General features: G+C 59.1%; 2 protein-coding genes and 1 long non-coding RNA gene across 4 annotated transcripts in view; 1 reads left to right on the forward strand and 2 right to left on the reverse strand.

The window, feature by feature from the left end:
- Positions 1-3,819: 3,819 nt before the first annotated feature.
- Positions 3,820-6,356, reverse strand: LOC115499608. Its single transcript, XR_003964214.1, has 4 exons — positions 6,198-6,356; positions 5,820-5,922; positions 5,093-5,480; positions 3,820-4,696 (listed from the first exon to the last, which is right to left on the reverse strand). It is a non-coding gene; the product is annotated as an uncharacterized LOC115499608 (long non-coding RNA).
- A 7,797-nt stretch (positions 6,357-14,153) lies between these two features.
- On the forward strand, positions 14,154-17,533 carry S1PR3 (sphingosine-1-phosphate receptor 3). Of its 2 annotated transcripts, XM_032595653.1 has the most exons (2): positions 14,154-14,267; positions 14,439-17,533. In XM_032595653.1, the coding sequence occupies exons 1-2, from the start codon at positions 14,155-14,157 to the stop codon at positions 15,421-15,423; spliced, it is 1,098 nt and encodes a 365-aa protein (XP_032451544.1). In that variant the 5' UTR covers position 14,154; the 3' UTR covers positions 15,424-17,533. The 2 variants fall into 2 exon arrangements, with proteins under 2 accessions (XP_032451544.1, XP_030149868.1); XM_030294008.1 differs by lacking the exon at positions 14,154-14,267 and having other exon boundaries at positions 14,278-17,533.
- Positions 17,534-25,704: 8,171 nt separating this feature from the next.
- The window catches only part of SHC3 (SHC adaptor protein 3), a 97,310-nt gene continuing 96,114 nt past the window's right edge, over positions 25,705-26,900 (reverse strand). The window contains exon 12 of the mRNA XM_030293413.1: positions 25,705-25,851. Coding sequence (XP_030149273.1) covers positions 25,723-25,851 — 129 coding nt within the window. The 3' untranslated portion in view covers positions 25,705-25,722. The remainder of the gene's footprint in view (positions 25,852-26,900) is intronic.

Raw genomic sequence — 26,900 nt, forward strand, 5'->3', positions numbered from 1 at the left:
TCGAGCCCCGCGTCGGGCTCTGGGCTGATGGCTCAGAGCCTGGAGCCTGCTTCCGATTCTGTGTCTCCCTCTCTCTCTGCCCCTCCCCCGTTCATGCTCTCTCTCTCTGTCTCAAAAATAAATAAATGTTAAAAAAAATTTTTTTAAATGATTTGGAAAATCATTTTTTATTTTCTGAAAGGGATTTTTGGAATTAGTATTATTAATCCTTTTTTTATATGGCTTGGTAGAATTCTTCAGTGAAACCATCTGAACTGGAAGATTACTTTTTTGAGATCTCAGAAATTATGAATTCTACTTTTCAGCCTGTGTACTTCCTATTGAAAGAATCGCGGAGATTTGTGCTTTTCAAGGAACTGGTCCATTATATCTAAGTTGTCAAACGTATGTGTGTCGACTTGTTCATAGTCTCTCCTTATTATCCTCGTAAGGCCCTCTGGGCGTGACACCTTCCACTTCATCCCCAAGATTCACTTCTGTCTGATCCCGTCTTGCACAAATTTGTCAATTTATTGATCTTTCAAAGAACCGCCTTTTGCTTCATTGATTATTTTTCTGTTTTAATTTAATTAATTTCGACTGATTTTCTTTTATCCTTCCTTCCACTTGTTTTGGAGTTTCTTCTGCCCCTCTTCTTGTTTCATGAGATGAGAGCTTAGATGATTGATCTGAGACTTTTCCTCTTTTCTAAATGCAGCTTTTGAAAACATTTTTTAATCAAGGAGAAGGGTTTGTGCACGGCTTCAATTAAATTAATAAAGAAGGAAAGCTTTTCCCACACGTGCATTTTGTAGAAAGTTGCAAACTTCTATGATCCGTTGAAATACCCAGATAGTTAACGTGGTCCCCACTGACTGTGGTGCAACGTACCATTTTCCAGAGGGGGACTCTGACACACAGAAATTCAAGTGTCAGAGGAATTAAGAACGACAGTAGGAGCAAGTCCCCCACTCCTCTGCCCACCACCGCGCTCCAGCCTGCTCTAGCCATCCTCACAGGCTGAAGTAGGGGCCGTCCGTAAAGGATCCGGGTAGATTCCATCCAGTCTCCCCAAACCGGCCGCTCACAGTCCAGAATGGAGAGCAGATGTGGGGGCTGGCCAGAGTGAGGGTCTGCGGATGGTGTCCATCATCCCCGCCCTCCTGCTCCAGCCGAGAGCAGTGGAGGGAGCGGCCCCTGGACCCCTACGCAGGCACCACACAGGCACCCCAGGTACTGGCCATTCGTGCAGTAAGTTCAGGCCAATGTGCTTCAAGAAGGTTGCAACCTCCAAAGGGCCAAATTAGGTCAAGAAAGTCCAAGCTGGGGGGGCATTCTGCCACTTACTAGCTGTGTGACTTTGGGCAAGTGAACGGCCATCTCTGTGCCTCGGTTTCCTCATCTGGAGAATGGGATGGTCCCAGTCTTGGGGGCTGGGTCTCCTGCTGTGGTTAAGGAGTGATTCTGTGTGAAGGTCTGGGGCAGGAGTGAGCACCAGGCCAGCGCTGATCTCCACTCTCACGGTCTCATCAAACCCCTTCGGTCCTTTCTGCTCTAAACCCACAGGCCTTTGATGTTGGAGGAGTGAGGAAATCTGCAATTACGTTACCTTCTTCCATGGTCGCCCCGTGTCCCCACCCCCACCCCCAAGCAAACCCTCTCTCAGCCACGAGACAGCAAAGTAATTCAGCGCGGCTGCAGACACTCGTTCACAGAGCCAGGAGCACGGGAGGAGTGCACAGAACCGGTCCGAGCAGAGCACGGACAGGTCTGCACACAACCACGCCGAGGGCTGCACGCTCTGTGAGCGATTGGGTAAACACACCCGGCGTTTTTGTTGGATTGCGCTGCAGACGGTGTGCGCAGACAGGCTTCCTAAGCGGAGGCCGCGGCTCCCGCACGCCGCTCCCCACCCCACGCCCGCCCCCGTCTTGCAGGAGGGGCATCTGCGAACACAGGGCACTTTCTGGACTAATAGGACTGCAAGCGCCCAAGGGCTGCTGCCCACCCGGCCCCCCGTTTGTGGGCTTCAGCCGCAGACGCCGCTGCCAGCCCTCGGACCACTCTCAAAATGGGCCGGGATCCGGGGCGCCTCCCTTCCCCCCCCCTCCCCCCGCCCCCAGCCCATCCTTTCTCCTCCGGCTCCCAGAACACACAGGCTTGCGGGAAAGCATGTGCGTGCACAGCACACAGCTCATCAGATCGCCTCCCCAGGCTGATTTCACACTTCCACGTCCGCTCCCACTGAACCTTCTGCCCAGCTGACCACCAATTCCGAGGCTCCCACACCCACTTCGGGTCTGGTCGCTTGCTAGAACCACCCACAGAACCCAGAGAAACACTTTACGGATGTCTCCGGGCTTAGTTCAAGGGGTGCAATTCAGTGGCAGCCAAACGGAAGAGACACACAGGCAGGGGAGGGGAGGGGGCCCAGAGCTCCGTGTGTCCCTCCCAGCACCAGCCCGGGGTGTTCACACCTCCCCGGGGATGGGGGCGGGAGACCCGCAAATGCCAGCCCTCTGATCACAGGGCCGGTGTCCCTGTCGTCCAGCCCCATCCTGAGGCGGTCGCCTCCCCCAGCCACCTCCCCCAGTCATCTCATTAACATACAAGAGAAATAAACTGAGGCTTTTAGGAGCTCTGTGCCGAGAAAAGAACAAAGACCAAATATTTGTTTTGTATTTTACCAGAGGGTCCATGTGTTCATGTTCCGTGGAGGGTCGAACACATTACGTCCCTCACAGTGCAGTTCCTCTGTGCACACACACCTGTACATGTGCACACGCAGACACACGTGCACACACAGACACAGACGTGCACACACAGTCGCACACTTGCACGAACGCAGACACACTAGCTAGGTGCCCGTACAAAATTAATGTGAACAGAATAATCTCGGGATCTCCGTTGGCTGCTGGCTGACCTCGCAGCGTGGGAGGAGAAAGGCAGGTGTGACTGAGGCAGGGAGACGGGTCGCCAAGGTGCTAACTGCGGAAGCCACGATGAACGCATGAGGTTCAGCTTCACTCGGTGTCTGTCGGCCAGTGAATACTTACTTGCAAGAGGTCAGCGAGTCCCAGGCTTCACTCGGGTCCAGCCAGGGTTACTGCACAAAGGCCAACTTTTGTTTGCCAATCTGTATCCAGGCTGCTGTTTGAAAGCCATTTCTCCCCGGTGCGGGGCTCCTTTCCTCCTACTCAGCACCCCTCCCTCCCCCCACCCCCATCCTCCCAGGGCTCGTCCCCAGTGAGCTCACACCACACCGTCCCCGGGTGCACGCCTGCAGAGAGGCGTCTGGAAACCAAGGAAGGTGGGGTGCACATTTACTCAAGAGAAGAGCCAACGCAGGACTCAGAACAGGGGTGGTGCCCACTAATTCTGACCCGGGGACCCAGACAGCACCCGGGATCCAGGAGGCAGAGGCTGGGAGAGGAAAGGGAGGCAGAGAGGAGGCGCATTTGCAGGCCAAAGCGTCCGGCCTGCCTTCGCAGCCACTCGGCTCCTGCAAACTGCCTGCAGCACCCTGGCCCTGCCGGGAAGGTCCCCCGTAGCTCCACGTCCAAGCTCCCTGCACCTGCTGGCCAGGCTGTAGGCGCCAACCGCTGGGAAAGTGAATGTTTCCTTTTGTAAACTTATAAACAAGTACATGTTACGTTTATACGGTGATATGTGATAGGTAATAAGTTTGTACCTACTGTAGTCAAGTCTGGGGCCAGATGGTTTTTCAAAAGCATTCACATATAAATTAGACTATCTTTTGATTTTATTCTCCTAAGTCTAGACTGGATTTGACGGCCTGAGAAAAGAGCTGGAGAAATTTTTAAGTTATTTGGTACCTGACATTTTATTTTTCTCCAACTTTTTGTTACGAAAAAATTTCAAACATCCAGAGAAGGGGAACACGTTGTACAACTCCCCACCACGTCCGCTCCCCAGCTCCGGTCACTGATTTTGTCCTCTCGACCTTCTGTGCACGTATCGACTTTGCTGAGTCATTTGAAAACAAGTTTCGGACATCAAGACATTTCACCCTCAACAGCTCATCTCCTAGAAATAAGGCCATTCTTCCAGATAAGCATTGTGCTATCACCACACCCAATTAGCAGTACGGATGGGTCTGTGATACTCCGTTCGTACCGAAATGTCATCACAATACTTTCGTGCTGCTTAGGTGATCAGGTTCATGCTTGTTGTTAGAAATGTTGCTTCTTTTTAGCTGTTTTCATCCTAGAACCAATCCTACCCTTTTCCTGACGTTACCCTGTTTGAGGGATGCGTTAGGTCTGGCTCTCGGCACCTGTCTGGTCCTTTCTCCTGGTGTTGTTTACCGCGTGCTCTATCCCTCCTCCTTCCCGTAAACTGGACGTGAGGGCTGAAGTGTTTTCAGCAAGACCACAGCGTCGGCGATTCCGTGAGCTGGAGTTTTCGACCCCTAACGTCAGACTGACCCAGCATGGGTGATGCTGAGTTTGAATCCCCACGAAGGCGCTGACAGCCAGACGTCTCCGATGAAAGTGGAGGGTGTTTTTTCTTTCCCGGGTGGCACTGTGTGATTGACACACTTTCACGTCCCCTTGTCCCGCTCAGTTATCTGAGGGGTGCAGAATGCAGAGCTCCTAATTCTTCCATTCCTCCCGTACTGATGAGCTGACGTTTTCTGTGAAGAGCTTTCCCTCGTTACTCCGGGAGGCAGAGACCCTCAGGGAGGGCTGGTTTCCTGGAGAGAAGGAGGGAGAGAATATGTCTCTAGGGGCTGTGGGGGGCACACAGAGGGCCCCCCCCCCGTCAGGGTCCAGTGTCTGAGCCTTAAGGCCCAGGGAGGGAGGAGCTGGGGGTGGGGGTGGGGGTGGAGCACTGCTTCAGTGAGAGGGCTGTGTGTGGGGAGAATCTCTGGGGGAAGGAAGGTTTTCCTGAGAGGATTTTCAGGAATGCCTCTGTGTCACGTCCCCGCCTCTCCCTTGGGGCGCCTGCGGTAAAAAGCCCCACTGTTTTTCAGGGCTTCTGGGGCTGTTTTTGGAGGCATCACCAGGCCTCAAGTTTGCCCCGTTACGTCTGGTTTCAGAGGCCCTCAGTGAGCGGAGACGCGGGCACAGCGGCCTGCAGCTCCTCTTACCCGGCATGAGGCACCCAGTTGAACAGAAATACTGACAAGCCAAGTGCCCGGTGGGGTGCCGATGCAGGAGCCAGCACGCCGCGTGTGCCCTCCGCTCTGGCGTGGGCCGAGGGAGTGTCTCTCTCTCTCTCTCTCTCTCTCTCTCTCTCTTCCCCTCCGCTGGGCTGGATGCCGTAGGAGGCACGTTCGATCCCACTTGCAACTTGGGACAGAAGTGGCTTCCGGAAGCTTGCGCAGGGCTCGCTGGTCAGCCTGGAGGGCCTCCACGCAGACGGGGCTCACAGCAGTCAGGGACTCATTAAGCAGCACGGACGACCAGCATCGGCCCTCCTGGGACCCGGAGCTCCGCAGCGCCCCCAGCCCCAGGTTCTCCAGGGCACGGGTTTCTCTGCCAGCAAAGCGCAAACCCTGCCGGGCGCCCCGTCAGGGCTCAATCCGCCCCAAATAAGCACTCGCTCCCAGCTCCAGAGAATGCTGGACAGGGCTTGTTCTCTGGAAGCAAGAGGCCTCCAGATCTGGGGCAAGTACCCCAGGGACCCTTCCCTCTCCTCCACCACCCTCCTGGTACCCCTGCGGCCTCCATCCTGCCTGCCCAGGGACGTGCACTCTGGCTTTGGGCATCAGACCCTGCCTCCTTCTTGCTCTCCTTTCCTTCTCGTCCCTCTCTTTCTCCCAACCTCCAGAAGCTTCCAGGAGCGGTTGCTGTGTTCATTCACCTGGCTTTTACCTTCCTTCTCCAGTTAAAATTCTGTAGTCTGGTCACCTCCCCGGGTGTTCTTCAGCAGCACCTCCCATGGACTGCTTTATTCAGCCACACAAAAGGGTCCAACCTGTGTGCGACAGCGATCACTGCGATTGGCCCGCAGGCCCCAGAGCCCAGCCGAGCGGGGGTGCACGCGAGGCTGGGAGCCAAGGAACAGGGTCTGAGCCACCAGCTAACCCGGCAGCCAGCCCGCGGTCAGGTAGTTTCAGATGGAAATCATTAAGATCACGAGGACGGGAACAGTAACAGCCGTCGTCGTCACCATCGTCCTCGTCGCCCCAAACCCTCGCTGTCAGCGCCGCAGACGCCCGGCCCAAGTCCATCCACGGGCCCAGTTGGTACCTGGTCCAGCTGGGTCCCCCCCGAGACCCCGAGGTCAGCCGCCTGGAGCTCGCCAGCCCGTTGCAGTGTCTGGAGCCTCCTGGGGCAGGGGCTTGGGACGAGCTCGGCCCCAAGGGCTGAGGAGAGAGAGTGGAGGGCTCGGGAAGAGGAGCAGACGGGGTGAGGGGGGCGAGCACGGAGGTGGGGGGGTGGGGGAGCGGGCCGAGGCGCCAGGAGGTGGGAAGGGGGGGCGGGGAGATGGGGAGGGGAGATGAGGAGTAGAGGTGGGGAGGGGAGAACACAGGGAGGGGGGCAGGGAAGCGGGTGCAGGGGCGGGGAAGTGAGAGGGGCGGAGGGGGGGGGGGGGGGGGAGATGGTCTGGGACTTGAGGCGAAGGGGAAGTGGGGGTTCAGGGAGGCGGGGAGGTGAGGGCGCGCAGGCCGCGGTGGAGGCGGGGGAGGGGGCGGGTTGCAGGGGCAGAGGACGCGGGGGAAGGGGGGGAGGGGGGCGAGGCGGCGGGCGGGAGGGGCGCGGAGGAGGCGGGGAGGGGGCGAGTTGCAGGGGCGGAGGAGGCGGGGAGGGGGTGGGCGTCAGGGAAGGAGGAGGAGAGGAGAGGGCGGGTTGCAGGGGCGGAGGAGGCGGGGAGGGGCGGGCGCAGGGGTGGAGCGCGGGCCCGCCCCGAGGCCGCTGGAAAAGTTTGCGCCCCGGCGCGCGCGCAGAGGCTGAGCGAGCCGGTCCGTGGACACGCGACGGGGACGCGGCGCCAGCGCGGTGGCAGGACGAGCGCGGACGGGACCCCCGGCCGGAGTGCGACCCCCCCCCCATCCCCGCCCCAGGACTGCCCCGCTGCCCCGGTCCAGGCCGCTGGGAGCGGAGGAGGGGTCGCCGGGACGCGGGCGGCCCCAGTGCCCTCCCCAGACGGAGGTGAGTCGGCGGCGGGGCCCGGGGCGCAGAATCTGGGCGGGCGAGTGCAGCCGGGCCCTTTTCTCGCCAAATTCCAGCCTGTCCCGGGCGCGACGGGGACCTGGCAGGGCGAGCCACCACCTCAGCATCACGCTGTCCCCCGGGCCACCCATTCCGTGGCGGACAGGGGATGGTTCCTTTTTGCCCACGGCCCGACCGGCTAGACTGAGCCTCCCCTTAACGACCCGAGTGCCGCTGTCCCTCCCGGGACGGTTAGCAGGCCAGGCGCCCTTCCAGGACGAGCACCTGGGGGCTCCGGGGGTGGGCCTTCTCCTGGGAAACCATTCCTTTACATCACATGCGCGGCAAAATTCCACCTTTTCCTTCTGTTTCTCAAAGTAGGCGGTGGAGACCGCCGGACTCGGGGCTGGAGGTCACGGCCCCTACCCCCTAGGTGCAGCCCTAAGGGTCCCATGGGACAGCGGTGTGCCGCCTTCATAGCCGACATGAGGCCTGGGGAAGGGGCCGTCGCGGAAAGTCGTGCTCTAACCCTTCTAACGTCGGGCTCCAAGTGGCCTGCCTCTCCCCTCTCCCTTCTGGCGCTGGCCAGTCCCGGGGACATATCCTTTGTGGGTTGTTATATTTAGATGTAAGAGAGGCACTTACTGTGGGTTCTTGAAAGGGAGAACACACTGGGTTAGGAAGATACGGGGGCTCTTCTGGAAGATTATTTCTAAAGGGGAGGGTGCACCCTTACCAACTCCAGAGTTCGGCATCTTTCTAAAGTCTGGAGGTTGCGGTTGGAGACAACGCGGTACATAATCACCTACTTGTAATTCAGCTCGTCAACGTTCTCGTCTTCCTTCGTGGCGGTCTTGCAGGCATGGTTAAGGAAAACAATTGCTAGAAAGTACCAGGGCTGGGTTAGGTTCCGCGGGTACGTGGCGGTGAAAGACGGCCGTGTCATGGCTGATGGTGTGGCTGTGTGTGTGTGTGGCACTCCACGGCTCGTGGGATGTCTGGATCTGTACGATGTCTCACGTAACCGAGGCCGAGCGCAGTGCCGGAATGAGTAATTTTGTGGCCGCAGGAGGGCCACACGTGGGGTGTTCTCAGTCAGCAAACCTTCACATCCGGCCTCTGACACCAGAGACTGAAAGTCAGCCCTTCGGAGCCTCCTGCTAAGAGACAGAAGGCATGGCTTCTCAACCAGCCCCATCTTTGAAAATGCTGCTTTTTCCCTTGCGTTTCTGAACTTGGTAAAGTGCGTGGCTCTCCTGATTTGCTACCACGTGTGGGTAGTAGAAACTCCCGTTTCCTCCCACGTTGGCCCAATGATGTTCTCGGAACGCAGGCACCGCTTTTCCTGTCCCTGGGAACTAGGCCACTGACTTGGTCGTCTGGGATCTTTTCCGTCCTCCTAAAGATGCTTCGATACCTACAGTGTACGCGTGTGTTTTTATGATCGAGAAACGAGAATCAGAGCGTGCCGTCGTCTCGAAATGTGGGGGTTACCCTGCTGTGAAGCCCCTTTTTTTCTGCCAGGACTTTGTGCTGTGACACAGCCGACTTGGCCACGGGGCGCCCTCAGGCCCTCTGTGACGGAGCCGAGGGCCTGCTGGGGGTCACCCAGCCTTCTGTTCCCTCTCCTGTGGCTCCGTCCTCCTCCTCCTATGGGTTTGGAGCCACTTCTCACTCCTTGGGTCCTCGGCCCCCATTTTCTGCTGAAATAATTAATTGCCTCAGGAGATGCTCCGGAGCTTTCGGCGCTAACGGGAGGCGCGGTGACCTCTGCCCTGTTGTGCAGACTCCTGTATCTCGGTCACTGTCGTGTCAGCAGTGGGCACGCAGTCGCCTTTTGTTCTCTGTCCTTTTCCTTCTGATTTGGTGGAGTTGCCACCGTGTCTGTGGGAGGCCAGGCGGCAGGCCACCGGGTGAGTCTGTGACGAGACTGCTCACTGCACAGCGTGGCACCCAGGGGTGGCTCTGGCATCTGCCCGGCACCGCGAGCGGGTGCCCGTCCTGAGTCAGTCTGCGAGGCCCTTCGGCCTGAAGACGCGACTCCCATCGCCCCGGTGTCGGTCCGCACGCATTCCGGCATTCGGCCCCTGGTGACACTCTTGTCACCGTCCGGGTGAAGAACGCGAGGAGGGGCGGACGCTCCGGAAGAGCTGCCCCCAATATGGTGCATGGGGATCACATCCCCGGGCCGGCCAGCCCAGCCGTGTCTTCCGAGCTGTGCCGCCAGGGACGGCGACCGCCACACCGCAGCCTCAGTTTCCTTCTTCGAACGTCCAAAAGGCAGATGCCGCCATGGGGACCAGACGTGCTGTGGCCCCGTCGTTCTGGGAAAGGATGGGAGGGACCCCACAGTTAGGGCTTCTTGGGCCCAGATGTCTCTTATTTGCATATGCCCTGGGTCCCCCCGGGGAGCTCACACCGTCACGCATGAGGGGGGCAACTGTGGCAGGAGTCCAGTCCTGTGCCCTCACTGAGAACAAGCAGAGAAGGGGGAGTCTGAACAGACAGCAGAGGGTAAGCCCTCTTGTATCAAAACCTTGACGGACGAGCCTGGGGACCCAGGAGAGAGAGAGAGCGCAGAGGCAGACCCTGGGGCCTGTGCCCGGGCTCCTGGGTCCACCCCGCGTGCCTGGAGTGTGCCAGATCTGTGTTAACGTCTGAGGCTCACCTGCCCGGGAGAATGGCCCCTGGGAAAGCCGCCGGGTAGCAGGGAGCCTGCTCACAAGGGTTACTCACCGGGGGCTCCGAGCCTGGGCGGGAGCAGAGTGCCGGCATGGGGCGCGCGGGCTGTGTGTGAAGCCTCTTGCCGTGACCACCTCTAAAAGCCCCGCGGGGTCGCCTCAGAAATCTGGGGCAAGGGGAAGTACTCATTAGCAAAAGAATTTCCTGGAGCGTTGAAGTGGCCGGCCCCCTACTTCCTTCCTAAATTCTCATAAACGACAACAACAAAGTACTGCTTTCCAAGAAATTTTCCAAGCATCGGCAAAGGCTTGGCGTTTTAGCTCAGTTTAGAGGATGAACGAGTCGATTTCTCCGGGAGAACGTGCCTTTGAGAAATCTCACCCTGACTCTGACCAGGAGGAATTTCTCACTGTCTTCCTGTGCTTTTCTTGTTTGCCTGTACGGAGAGGGAGAGGGACGGACCCCAGACTTAGTGGAAATATTTTCCTTTACTTTTTTTCTTTTCCTTCTTTTTATAGTTTGTTTATCTTTCAAATTGCCATGTGTAGAGAAAGTGAATCACTAGCGTAGACAGCACATCTGGAATCCATCGGCCGACCCGGGCCGGCCCCTGTCCGCGGATGCACCTCCTTGGAACAGAGGGGCGGGGAGCCCCACTGATGTGACACGGTCTAACCTGGATGGCTCACGGTGGCACCACCTTCTAGAAGGCGTCTTAGTCCTTCTCAGCAAAGGGAAAAAGAATTGGTGCTGGAATGCCTTGAGGCAGACTTGACCCCACCTTCGTGAGGATGCCGGGAAAACTGTAGGTAGTGATCTCTGTTGAGTCCGTCCCCTGGGCACTGGGCGTGGGCAGTACATCTGTTCACCGTGAGATGCACACACCTCTCTGCTCGGCACGGGTGAGCGGGAGGGGTGTGCGGGGGTCCCGGGGACGTGGGCACAGCCCGTGGGAGCGAGAGTCCTGCCGGTGGACATCAGCCCTCTGGAGCCTGGAAGTCGTCTGCAGCGAGCAGAGGTTCCTCCCCCGAGGGCCCGCACCATGCAGCAGCTTCTGGAACAGGGCCGGCGCTCCGAGCCATACAAGACAAGAAGGCCCACCGCCACCTTCCTCAGCATCCTTTTTCGGCCGTTATTTCTGAGTTGTTCGGGGGAAATTAAGCAGTGATCAGACGCTTACAATGAAAAGCCAGACGGCGGTCACTACCAGCCCCACATGCTTATCTTTTAAAATAAAACAAAATGTGAGCATAATGTATAAATGTCACCCCCGTGGGGACTTCTCCAGCCAGCCAAGTGCCATTAGTCTCTACAGGGACCCCTGTATCAGAGCCCCTCCTAGACACCAACACGATGTCCAGAAATCCAAGGCACCGCACAGAAGCACAGACACAGACTCCTGAGGACGCCCCCTTCCGGCCCCAGCCGCGCATCTAAGGACGATGACATGCGGCAGCCATCCTGTGTCCACAGACAGGTGCAGCCGTCCTTGACAGGAGCAGGAATTACTGGATCTGAATGTACCTCCACGTAGGACTCTGCCGAGCATCACATCGGCACAAAGATGCCAGGCACAGTACTATGCTGTGCGGCCCCATTTACGCAGAGGTCGGAAATAGACTGTGGCCCTCGAGGGTATGAGAAGCTGGCCAGTGGGGTCCCCTTACCGGGAGGGGTGCTGGGGGTCCCCTTACCGGGAGGGGTGCTGGGGGTCCCCTTACCGGGAAGGGTGTTGGGAGGTCCCCTTACTGGGAGGACTGTTGGGGGTCTCCTTACCAGAAGGGGTGTTGGGGGTCCCCTTACCGGGAGGAGTGTTGGGGGTCCCCTTCTCTGCAGGGTAGGCCAGGCTGGCTTCCCGGGAGCTGGTGCCTGCCAGCCCGACACTTCCCAGAAGGGACATTTCCGGCGGGCTGAGGCCCTGCCTGGCCCTGAGAAGTTGGGGGCAGGATGGGAGAGTCTTCTTCCGGAAAACTCAGGTCCTGCCGCGCCCCTGAGACATGGAGGCAGAACTCCTCTGTGATGCTCTTGCCCGCAAATAGCAGCCCTCAGATGCATCCCAAATCAGTCTGGCCTTTAGCCCAGCACGTAACTCTTGGGATGGAATCTACGTCCTAATGTTGAAAACCCAAAGAAAATAAGCTTTTAGTTCCAAAGAGAGCCAGATGCCTTCCAGTTACACAAAAGGCGGAGAATAGCATTTAACAAAGGACGTTCTGAAAAAGTATGCTTTTTGAATGATGAATATTTCATCAAGGGAAATGATCAATCAAGCATCAGTGGGGAGATACATCCACCCTCAAGATGCGTGGTTTCGGTGGCTCTCTGGCACGGCTTCCGTGTTTTCATTGTGGTCGGTTTACTGCTGGGTCCTGACTTTACCGCTCAGCTCAGTTCCTTCTGAACCCCGCATATGCGGGCAAGGGCACCCCTGCAGCCCTGCACCTGCATGTCCCCTCTCTTTACCTCCAAGAGGTGCAGACCCAGCAGGTTTGGAAGGTATCCCTTCTGTCCACACTGTCCACGCAAGCCCGGGGGTGGGGAGCGTGCAGAGGCAGGACCGTGCGTGGCGTGGACTTCTCGCGGGGGAATCGGGCCGGAGACAAGCTGCAGCTGTGCCGAGGCTTAAGAACCTTCCCGATGTGGATGTTTGGAGCCCCGTCTCGTCAATTCAAGAGCAGTTCGCACACCTCGTCCGTGTAGGTAACACTCACACGCTTCTGCGGTTCAGACTGTTGTGATGCTAGCTCACTCACCCGTGGTCGTGAGTCACGTGGACCACGTGTGTACCATGGTCAGTTCCAGGGACGGAAACCCAGGGGAGGGCGCAGGTGTGAGGCAGACTGGACTCGGTGCCAGCGGACCGAGGGGGCAGCGGGCGGGCTGGCGTGGGGCCTGTGTGTGCCCACCGTGGGCGGGGACATCGCCGTTCTCAGGACGGACTTAGACGAAGGTCCGGTGCCAGGGGAGGCTGGTGGCAAAGCCGTCCACTGGGCTGACCCGTGCGCCTCCAGACACGCCCGTGCCTCCCAGAGGCCGGGCCCCCGGGGTTTCTGGAAGCAGCAGGGCATCGACGCTTCTGCGTGCTGGGGAAGTCTGCAAAGAGGACATGGCACTGCCTCTTTCTGTCTCAGAGAACCCGACCCCCCGCTGACAGAGGGCAGGCTGACGGCACCCCGGGCCCTGAGCAGCGCCGGGGGCCAGGGAGCAGTGACCTGGAGGGTGCCCTGAGGGGACCCGCGGTTTCCTCTCTTTCTCCTCCGAGAGCGGCCGCCAGCACTGCAGCCCTGGGTCCTTCCAGGACGAGCCCCTCTCAGGCCGTGTTGGTACCTGGCAGTGGAGCTCAGTGGCCGGACTCTGACTTAGGGCTCTGACCTGAATGTTCCAAAAGTCAAAGAAGTCGCGGCCGGGGAGTCGGTGGGCTGTCTTAAGCTCACCTCATTGGATCTTAAGTAGATATTTGCACTTATAATTGTTTTAAAACCCTTGGGCCCCCTGAAAGCCGCGTCTAGCTGTGATGGTGACGTCCCCGGAGGTGCTGAGTGTGGCCCCAGGTGAGGGTGGGAAGTGTCAGGTTGGGGGACGATTAAAATCCGGGGCCCTGGAGAGCCTGGAGCTTGGCTTCTCACCTTCACCGGTTGTCTAGTGCCCCCGGGGGGGGCGTGGCTTCCGGCTCATGTACACGCCTTCAGTTTGGGGGGTTCAGACAGTCTCATCTGAGCTCTGGATTTTCAGCCAAGTTCAAAGCCCAAGGTCTGGTCCCTACCTTCCCTTCCTTCACCCTGGGTGGACGTATAGGCCTACGTCCCGTCTGCCCCCCCACCACCACGCCCCGCCGCCCCCAGGGAAGGCCTCTGGTGGCCTCGTGGCCCTGTCTCAGGCCTCGCCTGCGGGCCGTCTGGACCAGACTCTGTCCCCAGCCCTGGTACCCGGGACGCCGTCGCCCCACGTGGCTCCGGGCTCACCAGGGAGGCCTCAGGAGCTGGGTGGGCGTGCTTCTGGGCTCCGTCCTGTGTTGTTGTTGTCCTGAGATGACCCCGTTTCTCTCCTGGTAACTGGGAATCATGGTTTAGCAGCTCCCGCCTGTGGATGAGGCTGGGTGGCCAGCATCCCACATGCCCGGAGAGTCCCCGATGGACGTTTATTTGGGTCTGTGTCATGTTACAAGAGTGGACGACGGGCGCTCAGGCACCGAGTCTCCCTCCAGGCGGCTGCAGACGGCAAGTCGCTGCCCGTGGCCGCCTCTGCCTCCGGGGAGCCCCGGCCAGTCCCACGCTCCCGCGTTTTTGGTGCCTTCCTCCGACTCTGCCGCTGCCGCTGCTCCCCCCTTAATCGCTGGGCGCCCCTCTTTTGTCTCCGCAGGCGCCTGCTCTCCATGCCCTGGCCGGGGTCCCGCCCGGGGCCACCTCCGAAGCCTGAGCCGGGGCTTTTTCTCTGGAAATGGACGTGCCCAGGGCGCCCTCTGGTGGCTCCCGGAGCTGAGCCTCGGTGAGTCCCGGTGGCGATGGCGGCCTCTGTCCTCGCGCCGCGCCCCAGGCCCTCCCCCGGGAACGAGACCCTGCACCAGCACTACAACTACGTGGGCAAGCTGGAGGGCAGGCTGAAGGAGGCCCCCGAGGGCAGCACGCTGACCACCGTGCTGTTCCTGGTCATTTGCAGCTTCATCGTGCTGGAGAACCTCATGGTTTTGATCGCCATCTGGAGAAACAATAAGTTCCACAACCGCATGTACTTCTTCATCGGCAACCTGGCCCTCTGTGACCTGCTGGCCGGCATCGCCTACAAGGTCAACATCCTGATGTCGGGCAAGCGGACGCTGAGCCTGTCCCCGACGGTCTGGTTCCTGCGGGAAGGAAGCATGTTTGTGGCCCTCGGGGCGTCCACCTGCAGCTTGCTGGCCATCGCCATCGAGCGGCACCTGACGATGATCAAGATGCGGCCGTACGACGCCAACAAGAAGCACCGCGTGTTTCTTCTGATCGGGATGTGCTGGCTCATCGCGCTCTCGCTGGGCGCCTTGCCCATCCTGGGCTGGAACTGTGTGCACGACCTCCCCGACTGTTCCACCATCCTGCCCCTCTACTCCAAGAAGTACATCGCGTTCTGTATCAGCATCTTCACGGCCATCCTGGTGACCATCGTCATCCTGTACGCCCGCATCTACTTCCTGGTGAAGTCCAGCAGCCGCAGGGTGGCCAGCCCCCACAACTCGGAGCGCTCCATGGCCCTGCTGCGGACCGTGGTCATCGTGGTGAGCGTGTTCATCGCCTGCTGGTCCCCACTCTTCATCCTCTTCCTCGTCGACGTGGCCTGCAGGGTGAAGGAGTGCGCCGTCCTGTTCAAGGCCCAGTGGTTCATCATGCTGGCCGTGCTCAACTCCGCCATGAACCCCGTCATCTACACGCTGGCCAGCAAGGAGATGCGGCGGGCTTTCTTCCGGCTGGTCTGCACCTGCCTGGTCCGGGGCCGTGGCGCCCGCTCCTCGCCCACCCAGCCTGCCCTCGATCCCAGCAGAAGCAAGTCCAGCGGCAGCAACAACAGCAGCCCCTCGCCGAAGAGCAAGGAAGACCCTCCCCAGAGAGTCGCCTCACCCTGCATCACCGACGGAAACAAAACCCTGCAGAACGGGATTCTCTGCAAGTGAGAGCGCCTGCCTCCAGGAGCGGGGGAGGGGAGCCCCGCTCTGTGGCCACGGCCGTATCTGTTGCACGCCTCGCCCCTGGGAGTTCCAGAGAGGGGACTCGGGAAGTCCACTCGCCAGTGGCTTGCCCGGCGTGGACGTCGCGTGAGGAGGGGGACCCAAGGACCCGCCAGCGTGTGTCACGGCAGACCGTGCGCTCTGTCTGTCTTGGCTCGTCTTCTGAACGCACCACGCTGCGACAGTATCTGCCGCCTTCCCCTGAGCCCCCCGGCTGCTCCCCGCGGGGCCTGGACAGGGAAGGTCGCGGGCCCCACAACGTGCAGGGTGTTTCTCAGAACGTCGTGACGATGTTTGGTAACTTCACTCTACACTGTGAGCGGAGTGGATGCCTGTGTGCTCGTCATTTCTGTGTCACGGAGCACTTGTGTCTCTTATGTCTGCCGTTGGTACGCGGCACTTGGGTATGTCGGTGAGCGGCAGTGTGTGACACAGTTAAATATCCGTAAGTGCAAGTGTGTCCTGATTGAACCACCAGGTGTAAGGATGTGGCTGGACACTCGGTGGACACGGCAGTCCCGGGCTCCTCAGACCGACGTGAAGTCTTGTGTTCAGCAGGCTTTGAATGCCTGACTTCCCAGAGAGGGCTGATTCCAGGTGGGTCTCAGATGTGTGGGTCTGAAGGATCCTGGGAGATCGGGCGATCTGGTGATCTCTGGGAGCCGTGTCCCTGTTCCTCTGGGGCTCCTGTGTCCCTGCACATCCAAACCCACGTTAACCAAATTCCCTGATTGTTTGGGGTTCCTACGGATCACAGAAGAGCCAGGGGCTTCCAGGAGCCCATCCCCAGACCAACCGAGAAAGGGACCCACAAAGGAGCAGCAGAGGACAGACGCCCCCCCACCCCCCCCGGCCTGAAGCCGGAAGCAGTGGTCTGTTCGATGCAATGGAACGTTTGTACTGAATTAGGAGAGGTTTACAGGGCTGTGTTGAGTCTCTTTCTCTCTGATCAGAAAAGCTCGGAGGCGGCAGCCCCGTGTTGTCTCAGTGGCGTAGCTGGGGAGGTCGGCGGTCTCCACGCTCCCCAAAGCTGACCCTGACAGTGACAGCCAGGAGCGTGTCCGCGTGTGCTCTCCAGGGAAACGTGAGGATACTGTAATCTGCCTTTGCAGCCTGGGCTGACCCTGCGTCCCTGATCGCCGGGTAAAGGGATTACTTAGGAGGGGTTCCCGTGCGCGCCCTCCCCAAGGACCCCACCCGCAGGACAAACGTGTGTGCATCTGTAGAGATCTCATAACCATAGAGCTGATGGCTTCTTGGTAAAAACAAAACGAGCAACCTTTAAAAGGACCCTTACTCGGGTAAGCCCACATTGCAGCCCCTGGGGTTTCTCAAGTTGGCTGGGAATTTCTGGCCGAGTCAAGACTCAGTCTCAACACGTTAACGATTTGCAAGAGAAGCTGGTTCCCGTGTGTCATCTGATGCACATTCCCCACACCGAGGAACGTTCCGGTGGGTCCTGGGTGGTTTCCATGTACTGACCAAAGACTATTCTCGTTTTTGTTGCCAAGGAGAGAAATTGTACTTGTAAGGAGATGTCTTCGGTGGCATTTTTGGTGGCTTCTTTACATCACTGAAAAGGGGCTTCTTTCTGAACTCAGATAGCATTTCTAGAAAAGTGAAGCATTGAGGTACTGGGTTGAGAAAACAAAGCTGCATTCCAGAGAGCTGGAGTGTTGGGCATCGGTGCTCGCCGGGTGACGACGTGACTTCAGGACCCGGTGCCCTGGCTCTGAGGGGCGTTGTGGGGGGGGGGTCTCCTCTCTGGTGCTAATGTTAGTGACACTCGCTCTACAGTCCCGTCGAGAGAACGCAGAACTTTCAAGCAGTCTGAATGAAAAATACGCCAAAAAAGGCACGGTGTTTGCTTGCTGTATGCAGAACGTGATCGAACATCAAGACCGGTGTGCACGGCCCTCGGCAGCTTGCGGGGGCGCGTTTAGGAGTTGAGACTACAGAGCTTGCGCTAGATCTCACTCGGTTAGTAACCTTCACGGTGTCCCATGTGTTTGTTAAAAAAAAAAAACAAAAACAAAAAGCCTCCATATAAACTGGTCATCGGGGCGCCTGGGTGGCTCAGTCGGTTCAGCGTCCGACTTCGGCTCGGGTCATGATCTCACAGTTCATGGGTTCAAGACCGGCATCAGGCTCTGTGCTGACAGTGCACAGAGATTCTCTCTCTCCCATTCTCTTTGCCTCTCCCCTCCCTGGCTCTGTCTCTCTCTCTCTCAAAATAAATAAATAAACTTAAAAAAAAAATAAAAAATGAAAAAACAAACCTGTGGCTGGGGGTCAGCGTGGGGGCCCGTGTGCAGGGTGACCACCTGGTTTCCCACCTGGGGCCACTGTCCCTCCAGGATGGAAACGGCTCTAGGAGCCCGTGCCCTCCCCCACCCAGTCCCCCCTGGGCAGCTGCCCTGGGTCAGGGCTTGGAGGCGGGTCAACCCTTAACCCTTCCTCGGGGAGAAAATCACAGGTCCTGGCAGAGCGTGGCCGACAGAGGGCGTCTGGTTCCGCTCCGTTTGCAGCAGGAGAGAGTAGGTCAGAACCGGTCCTTCGCCCCGAGTCATTCCTGACGAAAGGCCACGTCTAGCGTGTGTGTGTGTGTGCGTGTGTGCACGTGTGCTTGTGCGTGTGTGTGTGTGTCTGCTCTGTGTTAGGCCCGTAGACAGCCTGACTGGGGATGTTCGTGCTGATGTTGGTGGAGAAACCTCACTGCACAAGCGAGGACCACCGCGGCTCCCCTAGAGTGGACGCGGCCAGAGACCCCATCAGGAAGGCCGACGCCAGGCCCCGTGTGCGCGCCACACCGTCAGGGGGGCGAGGCTGTGCAGGTGCTGCTGTTGGAAGAGGCACGCGCTCCCTTCGGAGAAGCTCCAGCCCCTCTGCCTCGCCAGGCGACGCAAGACCCCCGCCCACGGGAGAGGCTGGCCACGCAGCCCTCCGTTGCTCACACCTCGGTGACAGTCACTCCAACGGTGAGCTTCGCGGCAGGCGCTGCTCTCTGCCCCGTGACCTGTGCTGCCCAAGAGGCTGTCCTGGGGGTGGAACCAGGCGCACTTCATAGAAAACTCCTCACTGAATTAGCAAGTCCGGGCTCTTAAATTGTGTCTGTGAGGACAAAGCCTCACCACCCAAACGTTTTAGCGTCTAAGTCGAAATATCAAAGGGTTTGCTGCACAGAAACGCACACACCTGTCTCCCGAAGATGAAGGCACATTTTCCCATGACCAGTGAGCAGAAGGGTGCCATCGCCAACACGGCCGTGACACCCGGTGCCCCGGGCCACGGCGCTGACGCTCGGGGACGCCACGCGGCCCCTCCGCCTGGCCGCCACAGATGCGGCCAGAAGCCACGTCGCTTCCTGGAGAAGGTTAGAAAGCTGGTTTGAGAATGCCACTCCTCAGAACCCAAAGGCGATTCTGTCCCAGCATCAAAGCAGAAAGTGGCTCATCGGCGACACGCCCAGGCAGAGACTTTCACGGCAATTCTTTCTTGTTCCGCAAAAGTCAATGGAAAACAAAACACAGGATTCTCAAGTGATATTTATCAATATATATAATTTCCCATCCAAATGCTTTTTAAAAAGTAATAAATATCTTATTATTACACATTGAATTTACACGGAGTTCTTTCCTAATCCTTGGACTTTTAACATCCCATGTTTAATTCTTGTTTAATTCTCAGTGCAAAGAAACATTCACATACTTAAAGTTTTTACAGTATTTATTCTGGAACAAGTTTTATTCAAAAGGCAAATGAACACAGAACGTTGCACTCGCAGCTGACACACAGTCATTACAGAGAAAGGTAACTCAGCGTTCAAAGACAGAGATGCCCACGTATTCCTGCTTTGTTGACCACTGCTGGATTTGGTCGGGTAGACAATTTGGTTGTGGTAAGGATGCCCCGGGTGCGTGGGACACTCAGGACCACGCCTGCGCTCTCCGTGTGCACGCCTTGCTACCTACAGCGTCTCAAGGTGAAGCAACGACACAGAAATGTAACCTTGTACGAGGTTTCGTGCCTGGCACTTTCTTCCGTGAGAATGGTTCTCCCAGCTCGGGGAGGAGCCTGGAGAGTCATTTATTCAGGACATCTGGGGAGGCAGGGGGCCTGCCCAGTGCAGCCCCCCAGTCCCCAGCGCCCATGCCAACACCAGCCGTGGGGCATGCATGAGAAGGGTGCCCCGCAGGCTCTGAATGTCCCCTGTGACCCTCCCGCCCCACCCGCCTCCAGCTCACACAGCCTTCAGACCCCCGGGCCCAACCGGGAGCCCCAGCCTCTACTGTCCTGTTGAACCTGGCCACGCGGGCCATCAGGCCCGTCTGACCCTCGTGCCCCGGGTGTGTTTGTTTCCTACCGGATGACAGATTCCCGTCTCTCCCGGGAGCCCAGCACAGAGCCTGCCGCACAGGAACCCGTGCACAGACGGGCCGAGACGAATGCCCGCCAGCTGCGGGGTGCACAGCTGTGCCCAGGCAGACCGCTCGCCCCCGAGCGCACCCGGTGCGGACAGCTTTTCCGCACCTGTCCCTTCCTGCCCGTCGTCTCTGACCTCGGAAAGACACTGCCGGATGCAAGCAGCGCGTAAGACTGGACTTGCTCGTCCCCGAACGCTTCTTCTTCCCTTCAGCCTCCTGCGCTGTCTCCCTCCTTCCTTGTCTTCCCTGCCGGCCCCCCTTCCCTCCTGCCCCTCGGTCACTTCCACAGTGCCCACCCCGCCCTCCTGTCTGTTCGTGCTCCCCCTTGCACTTGGGTCCCACCTCCGGCGGCATCCAGGACGCTCCTCCACGAGTCTGCAGAGGCCAGGACCTGTCAGCCCCCAAACTCTTCACGTCTGCTTAACTTCCTGCCTGTCCTTGTGGCTTAAAATACCAGAGCCCGGGGAGGGTAGGCCGAGGTGCCCGTTCCACCGCCCGCCCGCGCACGCACACACACAGGTGTGCATCCGCGTGATCAGCGCAGGTACGTGCGCACGCGCAACTGACATTCAGAGTCCTCGTACAAAATCGCAGTTTTCCTGGCTGCTATAAAATGTGCCAGTTTTAAAACTGTGCATTTGTTGCTTGCAAACTTATAAATATTTATAAGCTCCATTATAAATAAATTGTGGCTGGCAGACGGCACTCTGTCCGCCAGCAGCGATTGCTCGAGTTCTCGATGCTTATCAATCCTCCACTTTTAAAACTCAGAGCACGGGCTCTGGGATCTAGAACACGAAGCGGTAGGAAAACCTACTGGTAAATTGGAGGGGAGCCCTCAGTAGGGGAGGGCTGGCAGCTCACACCCGATGGTGGTCCACACTCCCTGTTTAGCAGAAATACACATTCCTGGGCCCGCGCAGCCCTCCTGGGGTGGGGCCTGGGGCCTCCTCGCTGCCCCGCGTCTCCAGATCTGCTTGGCCCCGAGGACTGTGTCTCCGCCTGGGATTCCCGGCCCGGGGAGTGTGCACAGGGCCCGCTTCCCACCTGCGCCCGGCTGGCAGCTAAGCCCAGCTGGGTACGTGCTGAGTTGTGTCCACCCTGCCTCCTGCCGCCCCTCACTCTGCCACACCACGGTGACTGGGCCGATCGTGCCCTCCTCCTCCTCCTCCTCCTCCTCCTCGACTTCCTTCCCTTCCCCACCCCTGGGGCATCGCCGGGAGAAACGACAGCCAGTCAGACCCTCTCGGGGTCTGCGGCTGAAGGGCCCCAAACAGAAACACCTCCTCGTCCCGGAAGGGGCACGAATGCAAAGCCGAGCGGGAAGAGCTGTTTGCCATTTTCCATCGGGGGCTGAGCGTTACACACACCGTCAAGGACCCTCATGAGTCCTGCGCTCCGTCCTACGTTCAGCCACTGACTGTCCCCGCGCTGCGGCAAGTCCCCTGGCCCTAGTCCCCCCACTGAAGAGCTGGGTCTGGAGCTACAGGAGGCTGATCCCATAGCCCTCCCTTGCTTGTGACCCTCGGGGGTGGGGGGGGGGGCACGGCACATCCGGGTTCGTAGCACGTGCCAGCAGAGTGGTTTTTCCACTTCATCCTTCCCAGGACCGTTTTTAAAGTTTCACTACACAGCCTGGTGTTCTGAGACACGTGACCCAGATTTGTCTGCGACACGCGGTGACCCAAGCGCAGTATTTCCACCATCCCCCTCCCCCCTTCCCCACCGCCACAGAAAGGCGAGGGGGGGGGGCGTGCACGCAGGGGGGCGGGACGCACGCATATGCTACTCCGCCAGCCAGAGAGCCCGTCACACGTGTGCACGAAGCATCCCAGGGATCAGCTGTCCTTCCTCTTCACGTATATTCACCACCACCTCCCATCTCACGGCGGGGACACCGCACAGCCCTGCGGTGCAGGTGGCACGCGGGCCAGCGCTCAGAGAAGCCCCAGCAACCAGTGTGAGGCCTCGTGGCTCTGGGGCGCCGCCTGGGAGGCCCGGGACCTCGTGGGAACTGCCTCCACCCCGTGACCGATTCCCGGAAATGAGGACCAGGGCCTCAGGTTTCAGGTGTCACTTATGAGAAGGACGCCTCCCCCCACCCCCACCAGGCATCTGACGCCACCTGAAAGGAACTGTCCATCTCAGGAGCCCAGGACGGGCAGGGCCAGCAGACACGCGGCCACAGTGTCCGAACACAGGGCCCTTTCAGGGGCCGCTCTAACTGCCGCCCTGCCCCTCCACCCGCCTCCCGCTGCTGCCCCTCCTTGGAAGTCAGGCCTCCCTCTTCCTCTGCAGGCGGCTTGTCACTTTCTGTCTTCCCTGGAAATTACCCCGGTGCCTTCCTCCCTGCGAGACCCTCAGGACACTGTATGTCCTGCAGCTGGGCCTCTGTCCATCCTTCCACCCCAACAGCCAAGACAGCCATAAGCAATCCTTGTTCAAATGAAACGGGGGGCAGCAGAGTGGCCAGCGGGTCCTTGGGCCGTCGAGTATAGGAGCCCGGGAGTGGTGGCCCGGGCACAGGGGTGGGTCGGGAGACGCTCGCATGCGTCAGCCATCAGTCCGCGGAGCGCCCAGGGCCTCAAGCATCAGAGCTCAGTGAAACCACCGGCCAGCAGCCCCACGGGGACCCTGTGGGCGCTCAGAGGGACAAACGAGGATGTCATTTGAAAGTACCGCTGATTCACACACGGAGGTGTTGGGGGGGGGGGGGTCTCCAGGGCTGCCGCACCAATGCGGCATCGGAGGCCCGCCGGGCCTGCCTTGTACACCCAGCACAGCCGGGGGCAGGGGCCCAGCAGGGGGGCGCAGGCCCGGTGCCACCATGCACCCCGGGGGCGGCCAGGCACAGCGCACAGAGAACATACCCGGGGTGCAGAGGCCCTGGGACACACAGCCCTGCCCTGGCAGAGGTGCAGGCTGGGAACTGGGCGACGGGGGACCCAGGCTGGCCCGGGGAATCCTGAGTCCCAGGCACGGCAGAACCCGGTAACACCAACGGAGCAGGACAGCTCGGCCGGCTGCCCGCCCACCGCGTGGCTTTGAAGGTGGGGTACCCACCCCGCCTCAGTTTCCCCGCCTGTGAATGAGGCCCTTCACACGGCCTTGAAGGGGAGCTGAGATGACCCCGCGGAGCCCCAACATGCTTCACAGGGGAGGGCCAAGGAAGAGAGACTCGAAGGCACCCCTACGATTTCCCACTGGCACTGTTCCTTTGTAAGCAAACCCTGGAATCTGAGCTTAAAAACACATGTTTTGAATTAATATTGAAACAAGAATTTGATCTCCCGCCAATACTTCTAATTTTCTAAATTGATTCTCATGCAAAGAAAACATGATATATATATATATATATATAAACATATATATATATATATATATTGCTTATCACCACTGAGACAGACATTGACTTCACAGCAGAGAGCTCCCGCACCTGCAGATTACCATCTGTCACATCCTCAAGAGGGAAAAGAAAGCAGGTCACGTGTTCAGGGCTTCGGGGTCCCCAACCAGCCCTTCCTACTTTGCCCTGAAACATTAGCATTTGGGAGGTGCCCTCAACACGACACAGTGGGGCACTAAACAGTCAGTTTACCCATCTTTATATGTGTGGACGCTCCCACACTGGGGTGGGACCTCTGGTACGTCTGCAGGGCTGCAGGCCTCTGGGGCACGGGGCACAGGGCGGTTCCCACCCCCGCCCCGTCTGCGTCGTCACAGGGCAGGAGCCTGAACGATGCCACCCCAACCCCGTTCAGCTCCCACTGCTTCCGAGTGACCTGGGGCAGAGTATCCGCACCGTGACTGAAACCAGAACTGTTCTTTCCAGGAAGAGGCGGATGGTCCTACGTTAGTTCCAATCCACGGCAGAACATTCTAGAAGACTGAAGCCACCGTCACCTTGGATCCACTGGACCCTCAAGGGACAAAAACTCCTAAGAAGCCCCACACACATCTGTGGAGCTGCCCGACTCCCCCATCACCCACAGGCTTCACCCCATCTTCCATCCTGGACACACACCCCCCAAGAACAGAGAACAGAAATGGGGTTCATTTAGCATTAGAACTTCACAGATTCACTCAACAGAATTTTTTGAATCCACCCTTAACTCCTCACTCTTGAAGCATCGAATTTATTACCGTCCCACTCTAAGCGCGCGGAGAGTCCTTCTGTTGCTCCGACCCAGGGGTGCCTCGCACCGTGGGGCCGCACGGGACGGGGGCCTGTGCCGTGGCACCGATTAGAAGGTGCCAGCCGACGAATGGATCCTTCTGTCTTTTAAAAGACAGCATCTGTTAAAATCACACGGGAACGTCAACACGGGCGTTTTTTAAAAGTTACAGGCACTGTTGACCTCCTGACACCGGATGACCCCGTAAGAAATCCCAGTACTCCAGCTCGAAGGAAGGGGTCGAGACAGAGCTCCGTGGGGCACGGGCCCTTTCCACGGAGCAACTGGGAAATCTGCTGCGGAGACAACCAGCCACCTAACCCACCGGCCACTCGAGAAGCAGGAAGCCTCCGACCGATCCCGCGGGCCCGAGTCGCCAACCTCAGGCAAACGTGGGGCAAGAGCCACGGCCGCGCACACGTCTCCGGGACGGAGCACGCGTGTCAGATCTGCCTTCGACACAGCTCGTACCGGTGCATTTTTCGCTGTCGGATTCGGGGCAGGGACGGTTTTCTAGCGGCTACCGCGGCGGCTTGCCATCATCGGATTGGCTGGAAGGGCACAGAAGCCAAGGCTTTCGCCCCAGCCAGCCCCCCGCCCCCCCCCCCCACAGTAACACAGATGGGAGCAATGGAAGAGTTTGCCAGTGAAGATGTTGGTCACTGGGGCTCCTTTGGTGCCACACGTGGCAGTAGGATCTTTGAGAACCCTGGACAACTGAGGTCAAGGGGGACGGGATTCCCATGCTCAGGCACCACCGGCGCGGCCGGGTTGACAGTTCGGCGGCACCGGGTGCCAGGTGCGGGGGCCGGGAGCTCACGGTGCAGTGCGGACGGCCGGGGGGGCGGGGGGCGTCATCGCGGAGGGAGGGGGCGCCGGCACCCCGAGGGGCGGCCCCCGGGGCCAGAGCTAGGCCCTTTCGGGTGGCAGCCCGCCTTCTTCTGCGCCGGCTCCGTATTTTGGACGCCGTATTTTCAGAGCCCCCCTGCCTGCTTCTAGTCCCCGTGTTGTGCTTGTCGGGAGGGTTGCAGGTCACACCTTCCGGGAGAAGGGGTCAGGTGGATTGAGGTTGTTGCCCGGACAACTAGAGTCAGACTTTTTTTTCCATTAAAACCATGGAGCACAGAACGTTAGGCCTGCATCTTTCTTAGTCTTAAAAAATATAAGTATAGGGGCGCCTGGGTGGCGCAGTCGGTTGGGCGCCCGACTTCGGCCAGGTCGCGATCTCGCGGTCCGCGAGTTCGAGCCCCGCGTCGGGCTCTGGGCTGACGGCTCGGAGCCCGGAGCCTGTTTCCGACTCTGTGTCTCCCTCTCTCTCTGCCCCTCCCCCGTTCATGCTCTGTCTCTCTCTGTCCCAAGAATAAATGAACGTTGAAAAAAAAAAAAAATTAAAAAAAAAAAAATATAAGTATAGGGGGCTAATTTGTACAGGATGTATAGGTATGTACACCTTTAATATGCACACGAGAAACTCAGGACAAGTTTACGAAACTTGCACTTTTCGGACACCTTCCTCCTGGGGCATTTGGACGAGGCTCTGAGCCCGTGGGCGGCTGCCCGAGTTTCCATAGCCCCCGTGCCCATTTCCCGGGAAGAACCGGGTCTCCTGACCACCGGTGCACGGCCAGGACGGGGTGGCCGGCCGGTCACAGGGGCTTCTCCGCCGGCTGCTGGAGACAGAGCTCGCTTCCAGCAGAGACGATGGGCAGGCTGTTCTCCAGGTGGTGGTTGATGAGGTGGCTGATGCTGTCGAAGACCCTGTCCTTCGTCCGGACCTGGGAGGGACACAGAGGGCAGGATGCATGACCCACGGGCAGAGAAAAGAGAACGCACGTGCTTGGAGCCAGCCCCAGACCGTGGGAACCGGAGCGGCGACCTCCCCGGGGCCTCTGCACTCTCTCAGAGACACGTCTGCGAAGTCCCCAGTGATCGGCACTGGCCGGTCATCCAGCCTGTCACCTGCCATGTGTCTTCAGCAACCACCCTGCCTTCTGCTGCCAACCTTTTCTCTCCTGCTCCTCTCCTGCCCTCGAAAGACCCGTCTGGCCGTCCTGCACTCGCACCCAGAGGGGGTCCACGTAGCCCTTCCGTCTCCCGCACTGGGGGGCGAGCCTGTCTGGGACGCAGGGGCGGCGCAGCACGCTCCTGGTTTCTTGGTGCAATGCCCGCCCGCCAGCCTCCGAGCAAGTGAACCCTGGGGGTGGGGTGGGGGGGTGGGGAGGGTCACCACTTTCCGCTGCTCACCGGGCCTGCGCCTTGCTCCCTGGGCTGCTACACTCCCAGTGCAGACCACACTTGAAGAAGGCAGAGGACGCCTAGCCAGGAACAGTCTCCGGCTGCTGTGGACACAGCCCCCGTGGCCTCCTTTGAGGGGATGGGAGACAGGTCAGGGAGCAGGTGCCCGGCTACACCTGATGGCCCTCCAGCCCTTAGATGGTCCTCATGATGGCTCTTGGATGCCCTGGGTGTCTGACCTCTCTCTCCAGCCTTATTTCTGGGGACCCCCCTTCCCTGGGCCACAGCTCTCCCCCACCTGTCTCTCAGGGACTCTGAGGGCACATCTAGTTTCTTCCTCCTTACCTGTCCCCGTATTCTCTCCTTTCCTCTAATCCCATCCTCACCCCTGATGTGGCCACTCTTGTCTCTCCCTTCCGCCAACCTACCAATGGGATGTCCTATTCTGAGCCTTCAGCCTTGATCTCATTCTTATCCCAAATCTATAGTCCAGGTGGGCCCATTAAAGCCCCCCCACCCCGCCCCCCGGCCACCTGCTCTAGGATCTACAAGATAGCAGCCACAGGCAACAGTAGAAACTTAGAAATGA

Source organism: Lynx canadensis, chromosome D4 (genome assembly GCF_007474595.2).
Source record: "Lynx canadensis isolate LIC74 chromosome D4, mLynCan4.pri.v2, whole genome shotgun sequence".
Classification (NCBI taxonomy): Eukaryota; Metazoa; Chordata; class Mammalia; order Carnivora; family Felidae; genus Lynx; species Lynx canadensis.